At 53.2% G+C, this 15,299-nt stretch overlaps 1 protein-coding gene across 2 annotated transcripts; it reads left to right on the top strand.

The window, feature by feature from the left end:
• Positions 1–304: 304 nt before the first annotated feature.
• SNUPN (snurportin 1) lies at positions 305–14,852 on the top strand. 2 transcript variants are annotated; one of them, XM_084642158.1, is made up of 9 exons: positions 305–446; positions 5,396–5,561; positions 6,471–6,618; positions 7,242–7,346; positions 7,749–7,845; positions 8,591–8,688; positions 8,896–8,973; positions 10,378–10,458; positions 13,809–14,852. In XM_084642158.1, exons 2-9 carry the CDS (start codon positions 5,404–5,406, stop codon positions 14,136–14,138), a joined length of 1,095 nt encoding a protein of 364 aa, XP_084498284.1. In that variant the 5' UTR covers positions 305–446; positions 5,396–5,403; the 3' UTR covers positions 14,139–14,852. The 2 variants fall into 2 exon arrangements, with proteins under 2 accessions (XP_084498284.1, XP_084498283.1); XM_084642157.1 differs by lacking the exon at positions 305–446 and adding an exon at positions 4,571–4,917.
• Positions 14,853–15,299: the final 447 nt, after the last annotated feature.

Below are 15,299 nucleotides of genomic sequence, written 5' to 3'. Positions count from 1 at the left end.
GCTGACATCCGAGGCTGTTCTTTTCTGCGGCCTCTGCCCGCTGCCACCCCCGGGCCGGCTGGAGCACGGTGCAGGGCGGGCTCCGGCTTGTCTCCTCGGCTGGGCCCCTGCAGCGCCCTGCGCACAGCAGCCCTGGGGGGGAGGGCGACACGGGCACCCACAATTCAGCCCCCTCCCCCGAGTAATTAGCCGCGGAAAGCCCGGGGAAGCGGCGGCTCCGCACCCGGCCCTGTCCGTGCTGGGCCTAAGCCCGCCCGCCGGCCTCCCTCGGCTCCGGCGCCACAGGCCTGGCAGCGCTGCAGCCTCCCCCGCGGCCCGGCGGAGGCTCCGCAGGCAGCGGGGCGGGGCCAGGCACGCCGGGCAGGAGGCCGCTCGGCCCCGCCAGGAACCAGCCTCGGCGGCCTCGTGGCGGCGGCGGCGGTTTGGCTCGGCTGGAGCGCGGCCCGGTGAGCGGAGCTTCGAGCTGCGGCGGGCCGGGCTCTGCTGCCCTGCGCCCGCCCCGGCCGGCCCTGATCCCAGCCCTCCATTCCCCGCTCCGCTCTCCTCCCGTCCCTGCTTTGCCCCTACCAACCCCCTGCTCTGATCCCCTCCCTCCCCCGCTCCATCCCTCCTTCCTCCCCCCTGCTCTCCTCTCATCCCTCCTTTGCCCCTACCCACCCCCTGCTCTGATCCCCTCCCTCCCCCTCTCTCCTTCCTCCCCCTCCCATCCCTCCTTTGCCCCTACCCACCCCCTGCTCTGATCCCCTCCCTCCCCCGCTCCATCCCTCCTTCCTCCCCCCTGCTCTCCTCTCATTCCTCCTTTGCCCCTACCCACCCCCTGCTCTGATCCCCTCCCTCCCCCTCTCTCCTTCCTCCCCCTCCCATCCCTCCTTTGCCCCTACCCACCCCCTGCTCTGATCCCCTCCCTCCCCCGCTCCATCCCTCCTTCCTCCCCCCTGCTCTCCTCTCATCCCTCCTTTGCCCCTACCCACCCCCTGCTCTGATCCCCTCCCTCCCCCGCTCCATCCCTCCTTCCTCCCCCCTGCTCTCCTCTCATCCCTCCTTTGCCCCTACCCACCCCCTGCTCTGATCCCCTCCCTCCCCCTCTCTCCTTCCTCCCCCTCCCATCCCTCCTTTGCCCCTACCCACCCCCTGCTCTGATCCCCTCCCTCCCCCGCTCCATCCCTCCTTCCTCCCCCCTGCTCTCCTCTCATCCCTCCTTTGCCCCTACCCACCCCCTGCTCTGATCCCCTCCCTCCCCCTCTCTCCTTCCTCCCCCTCCCATCCCTCCTTTGCCCCTACCCACCCCCTGCTCTGATCCCCTCCCTCCCCCGCTCCATCCCTCCTTCCTCCCCCCTGCTCTCCTCTCATCCCTCCTTTGCCCCTACCCACCCCCTGCTCTGATCCCCTCCCTCCCCCGCTCCATCCCTCCTTCCTCCCCCCTGCTCTCCTCTCATCCCTCCTTTGCCCCTACCCACCCCCTGCTCTGATCCCCTCCCTCCCCCTCTCTCCTTCCTCCCCCTCCCATCCCTCCTTTGCCCCTACCCACCCCCTGCTCTGATCCCCTCCCTCCCCCGCTCCATCCCTCCTTCCTCCCCCCTGCTCTCCTCTCATCCCTCCTTTGCCCCTACCCACCCCCTGCTCTGATCCCCTCCCTCCCCCGCTCCATCCCTCCTTCCTCCCCCCTGCTCTCCTCTCATCCCTCCTTTGCCCCTACCCACCCCCTGCTCTGATCCCCTCCCTCCCCCTCTCTCCTTCCTCCCCCTCCCATCCCTCCTTTGCCCCTACCCACCCCCTGCTCTGATCCCCTCCCTCCCCCGCTCCATCCCTCCTTCCTCCCCCCTGCTCTCCTCTCATCCCTCCTTTGCCCCTACCCACCCCCTGCTCTGATCCCCTCCCTCCCCCTCCCTCCTTCCTCCCCCTCCCATCCCTCCTTTGCCCCTACCCACCCCCTGCTCTGATCCCCTCCCTCCCCCGCTCCATCCCTCCTTCCTCCCCCCTGCTCTCCTCTCATTCCTCCTTTGCCCCTACCCACCCCCTGCTCTGATCCCCTCCCTCCCCCTCTCTCCTTCCTCCCCCTCCCATCCCTCCTTTGCCCCTACCCACCCCCTGCTCTGATCCCCTCCCTCCCCCGCTCCATCCCTCCTTCCTCCCCCCTGCTCTCCTCTCATCCCTCCTTTGCCCCTACCCACCCCCTGCTCTGATCCCCTCCCTCCCCCGCTCCATCCCTCCTTCCTCCCCCCTGCTCTCCTCTCATCCCTCCTTTGCCCCTACCCACCCCCTGCTCTGATCCCCTCCCTCCCCCTCTCTCCTTCCTCCCCCTCCCATCCCTCCTTTGCCCCTACCCACCCCCTGCTCTGATCCCCTCCCTCCCCCGCTCCATCCCTCCTTCCTCCCCCCTGCTCTCCTCTCATCCCTCCTTTGCCCCTACCCACCCCCTGCTCTGATCCCCTCCCTCCCCCTCTCTCCTTCCTCCCCCTCCCATCCCTCCTTTGCCCCTACCCACCCCCTGCTCTGATCCCCTCCCTCCCCCGCTCCATCCCTCCTTCCTCCCCCCTGCTCTCCTCTCATCCCTCCTTTGCCCCTACCCACCCCCTGCTCTGATCCCCTCCCTCCCCCGCTCCATCCCTCCTTCCTCCCCCCTGCTCTCCTCTCATCCCTCCTTTGCCCCTACCCACCCCCTGCTCTGATCCCCTCCCTCCCCCTCTCTCCTTCCTCCCCCTCCCATCCCTCCTTTGCCCCTACCCACCCCCTGCTCTGATCCCCTCCCTCCCCCGCTCCATCCCTCCTTCCTCCCCCCTGCTCTCCTCTCATCCCTCCTTTGCCCCTACCCACCCCCTGCTCTGATCCCCTCCCTCCCCCTCTCTCCTTCCTCCCCCTCCCATCCCTCCTTTGCCCCTACCCACCCCCTGCTCTGATCCCCTCCCTCCCCCGCTCCATCCCTCCTTCCTCCCCCCTGCTCTCCTCTCATCCCTCCTTTGCCCCTACCCACCCCCTGCTCTGATCCCCTCCCTCCCCCTCCCTCCTTCCTCCCCCTCCCATCCCTCCTTTGCCCCTACCCACCCCCTGCTCTGATCCCCTCCCTCCCCCGCTCCATCCCTCCTTCCTCCCCCCTGCTCTCCTCTCATTCCTCCTTTGCCCCTACCCACCCCCTGCTCTGATCCCCTCCCTCCCCCTCTCTCCTTCCTCCCCCTCCCATCCCTCCTTTGCCCCTACCCACCCCCTGCTCTGATCCCCTCCCTCCCCCGCTCCATCCCTCCTTCCTCCCCCCTGCTCTCCTCTCATCCCTCCTTTGCCCCTACCCACCCCCTGCTCTGATCCCCTCCCTCCCCCGCTCCATCCCTCCTTCCTCCCCCCTGCTCTCCTCTCATCCCTCCTTTGCCCCTACCCACCCCCTGCTCTGATCCCCTCCCTCCCCCTCTCTCCTTCCTCCCCCTCCCATCCCTCCTTTGCCCCTACCCACCCCCTGCTCTGATCCCCTCCCTCCCCCGCTCCATCCCTCCTTCCTCCCCCCTGCTCTCCTCTCATCCCTCCTTTGCCCCTACCCACCCCCTGCTCTGATCCCCTCCCTCCCCCTCTCTCCTTCCTCCCCCTCCCATCCCTCCTTTGCCCCTACCCACCCCCTGCTCTGATCCCCTCCCTCCCCCGCTCCATCCCTCCTTCCTCCCCCCTGCTCTCCTCTCATCCCTCCTTTGCCCCTACCCACCCCCTGCTCTGATCCCCTCCCTCCCCCGCTCCATCCCTCCTTCCTCCCCCCTGCTCTCCTCTCATCCCTCCTTTGCCCCTACCCACCCCCTGCTCTGATCCCCTCCCTCCCCCTCTCTCCTTCCTCCCCCTCCCATCCCTCCTTTGCCCCTACCCACCCCCTGCTCTGATCCCCTCCCTCCCCCGCTCCATCCCTCCTTCCTCCCCCCTGCTCTCCTCTCATCCCTCCTTTGCCCCTACCCACCCCCTGCTCTGATCCCCTCCCTCCCCCGCTCCATCCCTCCTTCCTCCCCCCTGCTCTCCTCTCATCCCTCCTTTGCCCCTACCCACCCCCTGCTCTGATCCCCTCCCTCCCCCTCTCTCCTTCCTCCCCCTCCCATCCCTCCTTTGCCCCTACCCACCCCCTGCTCTGATCCCCTCCCTCCCCCGCTCTCTTCCTCCATCTCCCCATCCCTCCCTCCTCCCCCTGCTCTCCTCTCATCCCTCCTTTGCCCCTACCCACCCCCTGCTCTGATCCCATCCCTCCTCCACTCTCTTCCTCCCCATCCCCCTCCCTCCCTCCCTCCCTCCTCCCCCTGCTCTCCTCCCATCCCTCCTTTCCCCATACCCATCCCCTCCTCTGATCCCATCCCCCCGCTCTCTCCATCCCCATCCCTCCCTCCTCCCCCTGCTCTCCTCCCGTCCCTCCATTCCCCACTACCCACCCCCTCCTCTGATCCCATCCCTCCCCCGCTCTCTTCATCCCCATCCCAACTGTCCCCATCCCACCCCCCCTTCTCCTCCTTCCACCCCTCCATTTCCCACTACCCACCGCCCTCCTTCCCCACCTCTGTTCTCCTCCTCCCACCCCTCCATTCCCTGCTACCTCTCCCGCCTCCTCTGATCCCATCCTCCCTGCTCTACTACCCCTTTCCATTCCCTACCCCGTTCCCATTTCTCTCCTCCACTCCCACCACCTCTATCCCCCACTCCCTGTTCCCCTCTCCTCCTCCATTCCCCCTGATCCACCTCTCCCCTCATCTCTCCACTCCTCTCCCCCATAGAGCCACAGCATGGTCCAGTTTAGTGGGCAGGGCATGGGGACTCCTGGGTTCTGTTCCCAGCTGCACCTCCTGAGCCCACATTTCCAGACTTCCATTGTCCTCCATACTGAAGCATCTAATTAAATGGTCGGGTGTCCTGAGGGGCTGAGTACCAAACATAGTCTCCCATCGAGATCCATGAGAGTGGCAGGTGCTCAGAACCTCTGAACTCTCTTCACCTTTATGTAGGTGCTTGACAGTGTTGGCTTTAACCTCTGTCCCCACAATTTCCTGTGCCGTGGGAATGCTATTTCCTTACCTCGCTGGACTGGCTGGGAGGGTTAATTAATATTTGCACACTGCTTTGACAATGTGAAGAGTTAAATACTATCCTGCCATCTCTCCCGGCCCCATCGCCAGCTCTCCTCTTCTGTCTGCTACACCCTCTCCATCTGTGTGTTGTGCTCCCCTTCGTTCTGTTTGTCCATCCCCACCCCCTTCTCCTAACCCATCCTGCAGTCCTTTCAGCTGGGTTGTAAAACACCATGTTCTTTCCCTCCTCTCCAGCCAACCGTTCTTCTTTCTGCTTCCTTTGGCTGCTGAGGGTCTGGGGAGCCGTTCCAAGCTGCTCAGGCGGGAGGAAATGAACTCTGCCTAACATGCCACTCAGTTTGCTTTTTCTCTCCCAGGTAGTAAAATGGAGGAGTTGAACCAGGCACTAGCTTCCAGCTTCGCAGTGTCTCAGGACCTGAACAGCCCAGCAGCCCCTCACCCCCGACTGGCACAGTACAAGTCCAAGTACAGTTCCTTGGAGCAGGCAGAGAGGAGACGGCGGCTTCTGGAACTTCAGAAATCGTAAGGGTCCCATAACTGATGGCATTTTCCCCTTGGCTGGTGATCCTTTTAGAGCTACTCTAGGGGCTTGTCTCTGTTTGCCCCGATCTTGTAGGCCAGGTGTTTTATCCATGGTGTTTTGCTATGTGGCATCTACTCCCTGTAGTGCCCTGTGAATGTGAAGGCTGGCTTTGTTGTGCCTCCAGCACTTACCCAGGGGTTGGCGTGTTCGAAGGGTGGCACTAGTGCTATCACGTGTAGCTGCTGGGCTGGGAGATGGGGGAAGGCTGGTACCAGTGGGTCAGGAACGGTCCCTTGGTACTGCTGTGAGAATGTATAGTTGCTTAGAATCCACGGAGCTAGAAGAATAACTCCACATGGCGTGTCCGAGTGCGTAGCCTATATGGCAGTTTGCATGGAGGGAAGGGGAGAGCATGCGTGGGAATCGGAGCAGATATGGAGAGTGGGGCATCCCTGTGCCGTCGGGAACATGTTCTGAGGTGCAGCTTTGAGGATGACCCGCTTGGGTTCCTTATAGCTGTGTCTTCCCAGAATAAGAATGCTCAGTGACAGGATGTGCGATTACTGTGTGTTCTGCTCATGCTTTGGGTATGTTAAGGCAGAGGCCAAATAACTCTGGCACTGAGCTGTGTAGGGGGGGATAGACGTCGGAGCTCCACAACCCACAGTCTGTTGTTAAAGTTAGAAAACAGTTGTTGTTCTGGTATTCTGGCTGGCTCGTGTGCGGATGGTCTCAAAGGGCACAGCTGAGAATCCTGATTGGCTACTTGTATGATTCCCTTAACAAGCGCATGTATTCAGCGCCTTGCTCACTGGACCCAGACGCAGCATTCCAGGGTGCGTGGGAGGGTGGAAATGGCCATGTCTCCTTTCAAAGAGGGAAATGCGTTTCTCTGTTCTCTCCTGCAGTAAGCGATTGGACTATGTGAACCATGCCAGGAGACTGGCAGAGGATGACTGGACTGGAGCTGAGGAGGAGGAGGAAGGTGAAGATGCAGGCAATGAGGATATGGACGTTGACGTGGGCAAGAAGTTGCCAAAACGCTATGCTAACCAAGTGAGCAGGGATACATAGCACAGGGAAACGATGGGCCTGCTACTGGGAATAAGTGTGCGCATGTGTCTGTGTGGGAAAGTGCACGTATGGGGTGAGTGTGGTCTGCATGCAGGGGTGAGCACTGCGTACATTCGTGCACAGCGCTTATGGGCAACAGGTGAAAGCTCATCTGCAGTCAGGGCAGAACTGCAGGGTTGGGGGAGGTGTGTGTGAATGAAAACCGCAAGGGTAAGTATGTGTGGGTGGATGCCCAATCCAATGGTGAAATTTTAGTAGGGATGGTAAGTAAGGTAGAGTGAAAGTGTTTCCCAAAGTAGCAACACATTTCCTTACCCCTGTTATAAATCCACTCTTATAAATGTTTTAACTGACTGACACCCACAGCTTTCAATTCACTGTGAGACCTTCTGTCATTCCTTATGGGACTGTTCAGTGCTATTAAAAAGAGGTCGGATAGCCACGTAAGTGTCCATTTAGATGCATGGGGCTGTGAACTATAAGTCACTGATGCAGTTCTAGGCCTAATTGGAGAAAGCAGGGCCATTATTTGTGTTTCTTGACCTCTAAGTATTTGTTCAGTTCCCAAGTGTCGTCATGAACAGTGTTGTTATGTAACCCTACAGCTAATGCTATCCGAGTGGCTGATTGATGTCCCTCCAGATCTGGAACAAGAATGGATCCTGGTGATGTGTCCCATGGGGAAAAGGGCACTGATTGTGGCATCCAGGGTAAGAGATCATAGTGTATATCAACCACACAAAGCACAGTAGTGGAACTCTGTGTGCGTGCACATGTGCGCCCGTCCGTCCATCCTAATAAAATCAGATATTTGTCCATGAATTCTGGTAGTCATCTTCCTGCCAATGCTGCAAAAAGCCCGATCCTGCTCCTAGGGAAGTTTTGCTACTGATGTCGGTGGAGGTATATCTAAAATCAGCTATGCTGTGGGGCCTGGTTTCAATACAGTGGTCCCCAGATGTTGTTAAAATACAGTCCCGTCTTGTAAGGTACATGGAACAGGTCTGGGGTTGTACCTGGATCTGTGTTTTAAAGCCTTGAGTACAGTCAGACCCGTGGCTTGCAGTGTAACAGCAGCAGGGGCAGTTTTGACTTTCTCCATTTCCCTGCAGGGCTCCACTGCAGCTTACACCAAGAGTGGATTTTGTGTCAACAGGTTCCCCTCCCTCTTGCCAGGGGGAAACAGGCGCAATTCGGCAACTGGGAAAGGTAATGATTTGAAGAGGCCTTCAAAATCTGTATGAGAGACCTGGCCTGCTTCTCTGTGTGTATTAAGTCATGAGCTGCCCCAGCAGGACTAGGCTTTCCTTGTGGCTAGAGGGTAACCCAGCCTCCGTGTCTATCCATTTACATCATGATGTGAGATGTAAGGGGAATATTTTGGGTATTTTTTCACTATTTTGAGATCAGTTTCTCTGGGAGAAGTGTGACATGGTTGAACTCAGGCTCACAACCTCCATATCCTTTTCCCACTTAAAAGCCAGAGCTGTCTCTGTGTTAACACAAGTCCCTCTGCACTGGTAGGCTGTCTAGTATTCCCATGGGTAAAGTGTGTGTCCGTCCCCGTAACTTGCCCTTCCTAATATTACACGAAGCTGCATTGATCCTGTTATTTAAGAGGGGTTGTGAATGCATGGAAGTCTTTTCCAGTGGATCCATAGCTTCCTCATTACAGTTTGGTTCCTCTGCCTAGCAGTCTGCCCTGCATGTTCCCTGACTCCAGTCAGCAGAATGGTGTCTTTCCTGTGCCCCTATGAGCTAGGTCAGTGCTGGATTCGATTGCAGTAGCTTCCAAAGCTGGAATGGGAGCGAAGATTGCTCTGCATATTTTGCTGCGTTGGGCAGAGTTCTTCAAGCCCAAGCCGTAGTAAAAGTCCGATAGTGTCAGAGCTGTAGTATGTAGTCCTGAGTCTGTAACACTCCATGCATGGATCACCTGTGTTTGTATGTACAGACTACACGATCTTGGACTGTATCTACAGCGAAGTGAACCAGACGTACTACATCCTTGATGTGATGTGTTGGAGGGGGCATCCTGTTTATGACTGTCAGGTACTGGACCTTTCCTCACCCTAGCCAGTGCATTCAACCCCCCTCCTTACTGGAGGGAGCCTCATTGTATTGTTCGTTCTCTGAACCGTGTCAGATATCAGGGATTCAGTGGAATCTGCAGTAGGTGGATGCCGTGAGGCACCATAGTAGACTCCCTAGTGTTTGGGATGGATGATCACTACCCTGTGTGTCTTCTCCCTTCTCCAGACAGATTTCCGATTCTATTGGCTTCATTCTAAGATACAAGAGGAGGAAGGGCTGGCAGAGAAAAGCAGAATTAATCCAGTAAGTCCTTTGTATCCAGAGCACAAGGAGAGTGTGGGTTTAACTCTCCTATTCAGAATGGGCTGTGTTTTGGTATGTTTGTTGGTTTGATCCTCCACATGTCACTACTCGGTCACTGAAATGTTCTTCTGATGAAATGAGATACACATTCAGGATATAAACAGAACATTTTAAAAACACTAAACCTGGACTTTCCACCCTAAGTGCTGGAGGAGATCTGGGCTGCAGGGTATTAACTGACTGCAACGACACTTTTAGTCTCCCTGACTGAAATGCAGATGTAAAGGAAAACCAGCAAGGTTTCCCCGGGGACAGCATTAGTGCGCATTTCCTCTCCGATAGGAATCCTCTTTTGGTGTTAGCAGAGAGCCTCACCTGCTCTCAACAACTTGCTTTCTGTCTGAGAGGTTGAGTTTGAGGCAGAACCAGAGATTCATAAAGCACCAGCCCTTCCTTTACTGAGCTGCGCTGAATGCATGAAGTCGAAGGGACTGAGGCTGTGATGAAGCCAGTTTTTGTGCAGTACAGAGTGCCCTCAACTTTCACTGACTCCAATGAGAGATGATGACAACATATCAAAGGCCCCTGATCACTGAGCTGTTATTTTGAACAGTTGTTCCTGAATACTCTCACTCTTGAAATCCAGAGGGCTACTCATGAGTTTAAAGTTAGGCATGTGGTTAAGCACCTTGTTGACAGAAGATTTGTACCCTGTTCTATTAAAGTGGTTCTGCTGCATTTGTGAGCCATGGTCTAAAGGAGGTTAAAAAAACCCCAAACCCTCTGCCAGCCCAGGTCTCTGCTGAGCAAACAGAAACATGGAGCTTGTTCCTATAAACACTTGCTACGAGGTGTAGTGCTCACCACCACGAGTAATTCACTTCAGTAGGGTTTCTCAGTGGGAAGTATTGTACCCGGTAGTAAGTCTTTCTAGGATTGAACCCATAGATTGTAAGCTCTTCAGAGCCGGGAGTCTGATTTATATGGTGCCATGCACCCCTGTGGGGCTATGAAACTAGTAACCGTCAACCAGGCGGAGCTGGTTGTACGATCAGTGATATGCTCCGAAAGAGCGATTTGGGGCTAAACTCACTGCAGGCGTAAGTGGGCACATCTCTGTTGATTTCACTGGATACGCATCTTATGTCAGTGGCGAATATGTTCATCGACATTCAAGAGATGCTACTTGTGCTCATGCTGAAACAGGAGTAACAAAAAGATCATTGGGCTGGTTTTCAGAAGTGGTGGGCACCTGCATGTGCCATTGACTTGAACTGCAGGTAATCGGCACCTCTGAACAATTAAGTCCTGTCGCTTTATCTCCAGAACCCAAAGCTTTGCAACACTTAGATGGCCAGTGGAAGAGAATGCACGAACTGCTCTAATTTTCTCTTACTCTTTCAGTTTAAATTTGTGGGCCTGCAGAGTTTCCCCTGCACTCCAGAGAGCCTATGCAAGGTGCTGGCCATGGACTTCCCCTTTGAGGTAAGAGGGGTTTCTGACTTCGGTGGAGGGACTGGGAACTTGGGACCATGCTATGGCTCAGTGACAACGGAGCTATGTGTTGTATAGGGGTTTGGGGGGATGGCTTTAAGGATGTTTTGTAAGAAGAGAAGCTGCATTTGGGGCAGCATGTCTAATTTTACTTGGGAATTGTGGCTTCTGCAGATATGCTGGAAGCCAACTCAGCTGCAGCCTGGTTCCCATACAATGGACCAACAGTAAAGGATGGTCTCGTGTTTAAAGCACTAGACTGAGACTCAGGAGACTGCAGTCATTTCCCACTTCTGCCACAGAGACCGTGTATGACCTTGGACGATTCACTTAATCCATCTGCATCTTTTCTCCATCTGTAATCGGGGATAACCCTACTTCCCTGCCTCGTGTGGTGAGGACAGATTCACCTGTGTCTGAGATGTTTAGATGCTACAGTGATGGTGACCATATATGAACCTAGATAGATAGGGAGACAGCCGCTCTTCTCAAGTACCCCAAGCCAAATGCCTCACTGACTCTCAAGTGAGAACTCTTGAGCTCTCTAGGCCCATGTAAGCAATTACAACAAATGCAGACTGAAACATACAGACAAGCAAATGCTAGATTTGCTGGTAACAATTGACTGTCTGATGCCTTCTTGTTAAGGCAAAGATAGTCATCAGATTTGGTCAGCAAGTCTGAGTCCTCTGAATGGCAGTGCCAGGTCTTGTGCTGGAATTGTACTAAGCAAAGAGCAGAATGCACAGAACATCTATTAAGCCTTTATGATTCTTCAGCCAGTAGGCTCTCTTGACTGCTGAAACTTGAAGAAGCTGGCAGCCTCAGGGACATTTTTGGCCAGAAAGCTTAATTCTGCCTTTAGACATCTCCCCCTGGAAAAGAGCTGTAGAATGTAACCCCACCGAAGGGGGAGTAGAAAGTACCAGGAAGACACTGAAATTCTCAATAAATCCAGAGAGGGAAATTGAGTCTATCAAACTCTCTCATGTACCCCAGTCACAATTTTCCCCCAGGTTTCCAGCCGTGAAAGGCTAGTGCATCAACATGCTGGGTCATCAAGCTGACTCTTGTCTAATTTGGCTCTAACTGTAGCTCTGAGTTCTCTTCCTAAGCCAGTACTGACACAGAAATAGGTCACCAAGCATTCACTAAAGAAAACTGAATGAACGACTATGTTAAATTTGCCACCAGAGGGAGCTCATGAAGTCCCTGTAATGTAGCGTGGCTACCATCCATGGGACAAAAATAATTAAAACTTGCATAAGGGCTACAGGTGGACCAAGCCTTCTTATGGACTGCATCCTGTGAAAACCAAATTAATTTGCTATGTTTGGCTGCTTCAAGAAAGCAAAGGTGAATTTTCCCCATTCGTTAATTATGGAGGAGCGTATAGCGCTCATGTTATTTGAATGATTTCTTGAATGTGGTGGCAGTGAGTTTAGCCAAATTTTTCAAACCTCTGTCCCTGAAGTGAAGCTTCTGACCCCAAATTTAGGGCCTGATCCAAAGCCCAGTGAGGTCAGTGGGAGTCTTTCTGTTGATTTCAATGGGCTTTCGATCAGTCCACTGGCCTCTTAAATAAAAGTGATTTATGAGTCTGTTTTTCAGAGATGCTGAGCCTGCACAAATCTGATGGAAGTAATTGAAAATCCTGTTGAAGTCAATTGGAGCTGCAGGAACTCGGCCGTTTGGAAAATCACAAACTTCTTTTACTTAGGTGTCAAAGTCTGAACCTAACTTGAGGCACTCAAGTTTGAAAGTGTTGGCCACAAAAAAATAAAAGTCCCTTCTTCCCAGTTTCCTATCAAGTTCAGTCTTGTGCAAACAGTAACATTAACCTTCTTTCTGAATTGGCTGGCGTCAGGACAGTGATTCAGTGTAGCGACAGACAGCAAATTAAATTGGCTGGAATGAAAATAGAAACTGAAATAATTTACAGAAAATACTCTTGAGAGGACATGACTTGTCTCGATCTGTCTGATTCTTGGCCCAGCTTATTGAGACTCTCCCCATGTGCTGCAATCTTGAAATAAAAGGAATGCAACTGAAGGAGCTTCCCTGGGTCCCTACCTAGCAGAGTCCCGAAGTTACTTAAAGACTCTCCTACTTTGGGTGGCTAGTATGGCCTCTTATTGACAGCATGCTGTGCGTTATCTGGAACGTATTACATGTGTCTGCATGGCAAAGTGTGGTCACGGCAGGAGCTCTCTTTTCCTGAGTCATCCCTTACTTCCCCCATGTGTGGGTTTGCAGTTGGAATATTCAGGGATTTTGCCCAAGCAGAATATGAATCTCATTGCTTTGGTTCATGTTTGATTAACACAGAAGTCCCCTGTCCATGGGATTTTTCTGCCAGAGCCCCCACAGTGATCGATAACCAAGTAACCCTCTCTCTTCCCCAGTTATTCTGCACAGCCTCTTTGCTCACACACAAATTGCCTTTTAGAGCTCAATCGGCTTTGCTAAAAGGAGCCCCCCCACCCCAAACATTAAGAAATCCCAAGGTAAGGTCTAATCTGACCAAGTGCACCTATGGGAATCAGTGGAAGGGATAATCGAAAATCCTTAGTGTGCAGGGTAAATCTAAATGGAAAAGAGGCTAAAAGGTAACATCAGCCAGCTTCAGTGCTTGAATTGCAGTGGTAGCAAAAGACTTAGGGCCTGATCCTTCAAGTACAGAGGGCCCTTAACTGCCATTGATTTGAGTGGGAGATAAGGACATTCATTACCTCCGGGATTCATTAAGAATTTATTGAGCATGAGGAAGCTGAAGGAACAGGAGCAGAAGACAGATCAGGAATGGTTGGCATCACTGCCTCTGACTAATCACTTCCAAGGTGTCCTATTCCTTAATTTAAAAACAAAACAAACATACAAAAAATGCTGAAATGTTCTTTCTGTGAGGCTGCTTTCTTAAAAATCAGCCTGAGTCTCTTCAGTGCAGGAGCATAGCAACCAAACCAAAACCACTGATATTAGCTGATCAACTGACATTAGCCTAGCTATTTGTTGTGTTTCTCTAATGATCTGATGGACGTGACCCATTCAGCATTTAACTGTATTCCTATCAAAAGGGGCGCTAATCTGATAGTATTGGAACTCTTCGGTTTCCACTTTCCTCTTCCTTGGTTTATCTCATTGTCTGAAATAATCAAATAAAATGTCTGGTGGTTTTAGCTTGAAAGTGAAAAGAGATCAGTGAAGCTGGGAAGCATCAAAGTCAAATGTATTTGCTTTCAGATCTCTCTATGTGCATACTTACACCTGAAATGCCTCTGTCCCCTGATGTAAATGCTGTCCATTCCTTGTCTCTCTCTCTCTCTCTCTGCCTCTTACAGATAGATGGGCTCCTCTTCTACCACAAACAAACACACTACAGCCCTGGCAGCACCCCACTGGTGGGCTGGCTCCGACCCTACATGGTATCAGACATCCTTGGGATGACTGTGCCAGCTAATCCACTAACTGCCAAACCAGACTACGCCGGGCACCAGCTCCAGCAGATCATTGAGCATAAGAAGAGTAAAAAGCTGGCAGGAGAGGAGGGATGCTTGAGCTCCAAGGAGGTGGCTGACAACGGACGTTACGAGTTGGAACACTTGTCTACCCCTCGTCCAGCAGAATCTCCCAACAGCCAAGTCGAGACAGCAAGCCAGATGGAGAGCTAGACTACTGTAATGAGTTGGTTTTATTGAGAGGGTGAGGGGCCACAGCGCAGCCTTCTCGTTTTCCACTGATGCTCATACTGGCTGGGAGGAGGATAATGATGATCATTGGATGGCTCTGTTTTAAGTGCCTTTAAGGGAAATAGGTCAGCTTTAACACAGTTTTTGCAAAGACTGTCAAGTCTGTGGAGATGCTAATGATTAGTCCTACCTGCTGAGGAAATCTGCTCTTGGGATTACAGCCTTGCCAAACTGCATGGTTACTCATTTAGAACCTGATCCTGTTCCTACTGAAGTCCATGGCAAAACTCCATTCTCGGAGCAGGATTCTGATGCCTGTTTGTAAACTGAACACCAAATACCAGGCCGCAGACACACCTTATTAGGCTGAAAGTCTGGGCCATTTCCACCCCAATCCAGTGGTTTGCACTTAAGGCCCTTTCGATGAAAGTTTTGTGGTCAGTCTGATTCTAGTTTCAAAAGGTTGCACTATAAGCCTAAAATCTGAAGGCTTTATGTTTGACACCCACATGTTACTGAGAAACAGAATTTCCTTGCATCAGAACAGGCCCCTGTATCCAAAAAAGGCCATGTGCAAAAAGAACTCAGCATAATTTTATTCTCTGACCCTTTTTTGCAGTAGGGGAAATGCCCAAGTCAGGCTGAATTTTTTTTGTGTGTGGTTGAATGTGTAGAATAAAATGTTTCACAAAACAATTAACTCTTCAGTCTCTCTTACAGTATGGATTATCATTTAGATAACTGGTATCTTTTAATTTTGTATTTAAAAATTGATTATCTTTGGATCAGGCACTTTATAGCACTAACTGAAACGAGGAAAATACTATGTATGGTTGAGTTTCACAACTCTATCAATGCACCTTAGTCCTTATCTCGTGCTCTCGCTGCTATTTCAGTCCCAGCCCTCTCTTGTATACAGACTTCCAACTGCATTGCTATGTACCAGGGTATGTCTACACTTGGTACTGCAACAGAAGGGTGTTGTCTGTCGCTGTATTAAACCAATCTCCTTGAGAGGTAGCAGCTAGGTTGATGGAAGAATTCTTCCATCAACCCAACCGCTCTGCGGTAAGGGTTAGGTCAACATAACTACGTCGTACAGGGTATGAAGTTTTTCACAGCCCTGAGCCATGTAGCTAGGTG

The sequence above is a fragment of the Lepidochelys olivacea genome, assembly GCF_965140295.1.
Source record: "Lepidochelys olivacea isolate rLepOli2 genome assembly, chromosome: 10".
Classification (NCBI taxonomy): Eukaryota; Metazoa; Chordata; order Testudines; family Cheloniidae; genus Lepidochelys; species Lepidochelys olivacea.
This window is presented reverse-complemented; position numbering and strand designations above follow the sequence as displayed.

Bases quoted from the DNA above. Each gene is read 5' to 3' on its own strand.
- SNUPN (XM_084642157.1), top strand. From the start codon at position 4,851: ATGGTCGGGTGTCCTGAGGGGCTGAGTACCAAACATAGTCTCCCATCG. The intron at 7,846-8,590 runs GTAATGATTTGA...TTGTATGTACAG, and splicing joins CAATTCGGCAACTGGGAAAG to ACTACACGATCTTGGACTGT. The intron at 8,689-8,895 runs GTACTGGACCTT...TCCCTTCTCCAG, and splicing joins ATCCTGTTTATGACTGTCAG to ACAGATTTCCGATTCTATTG.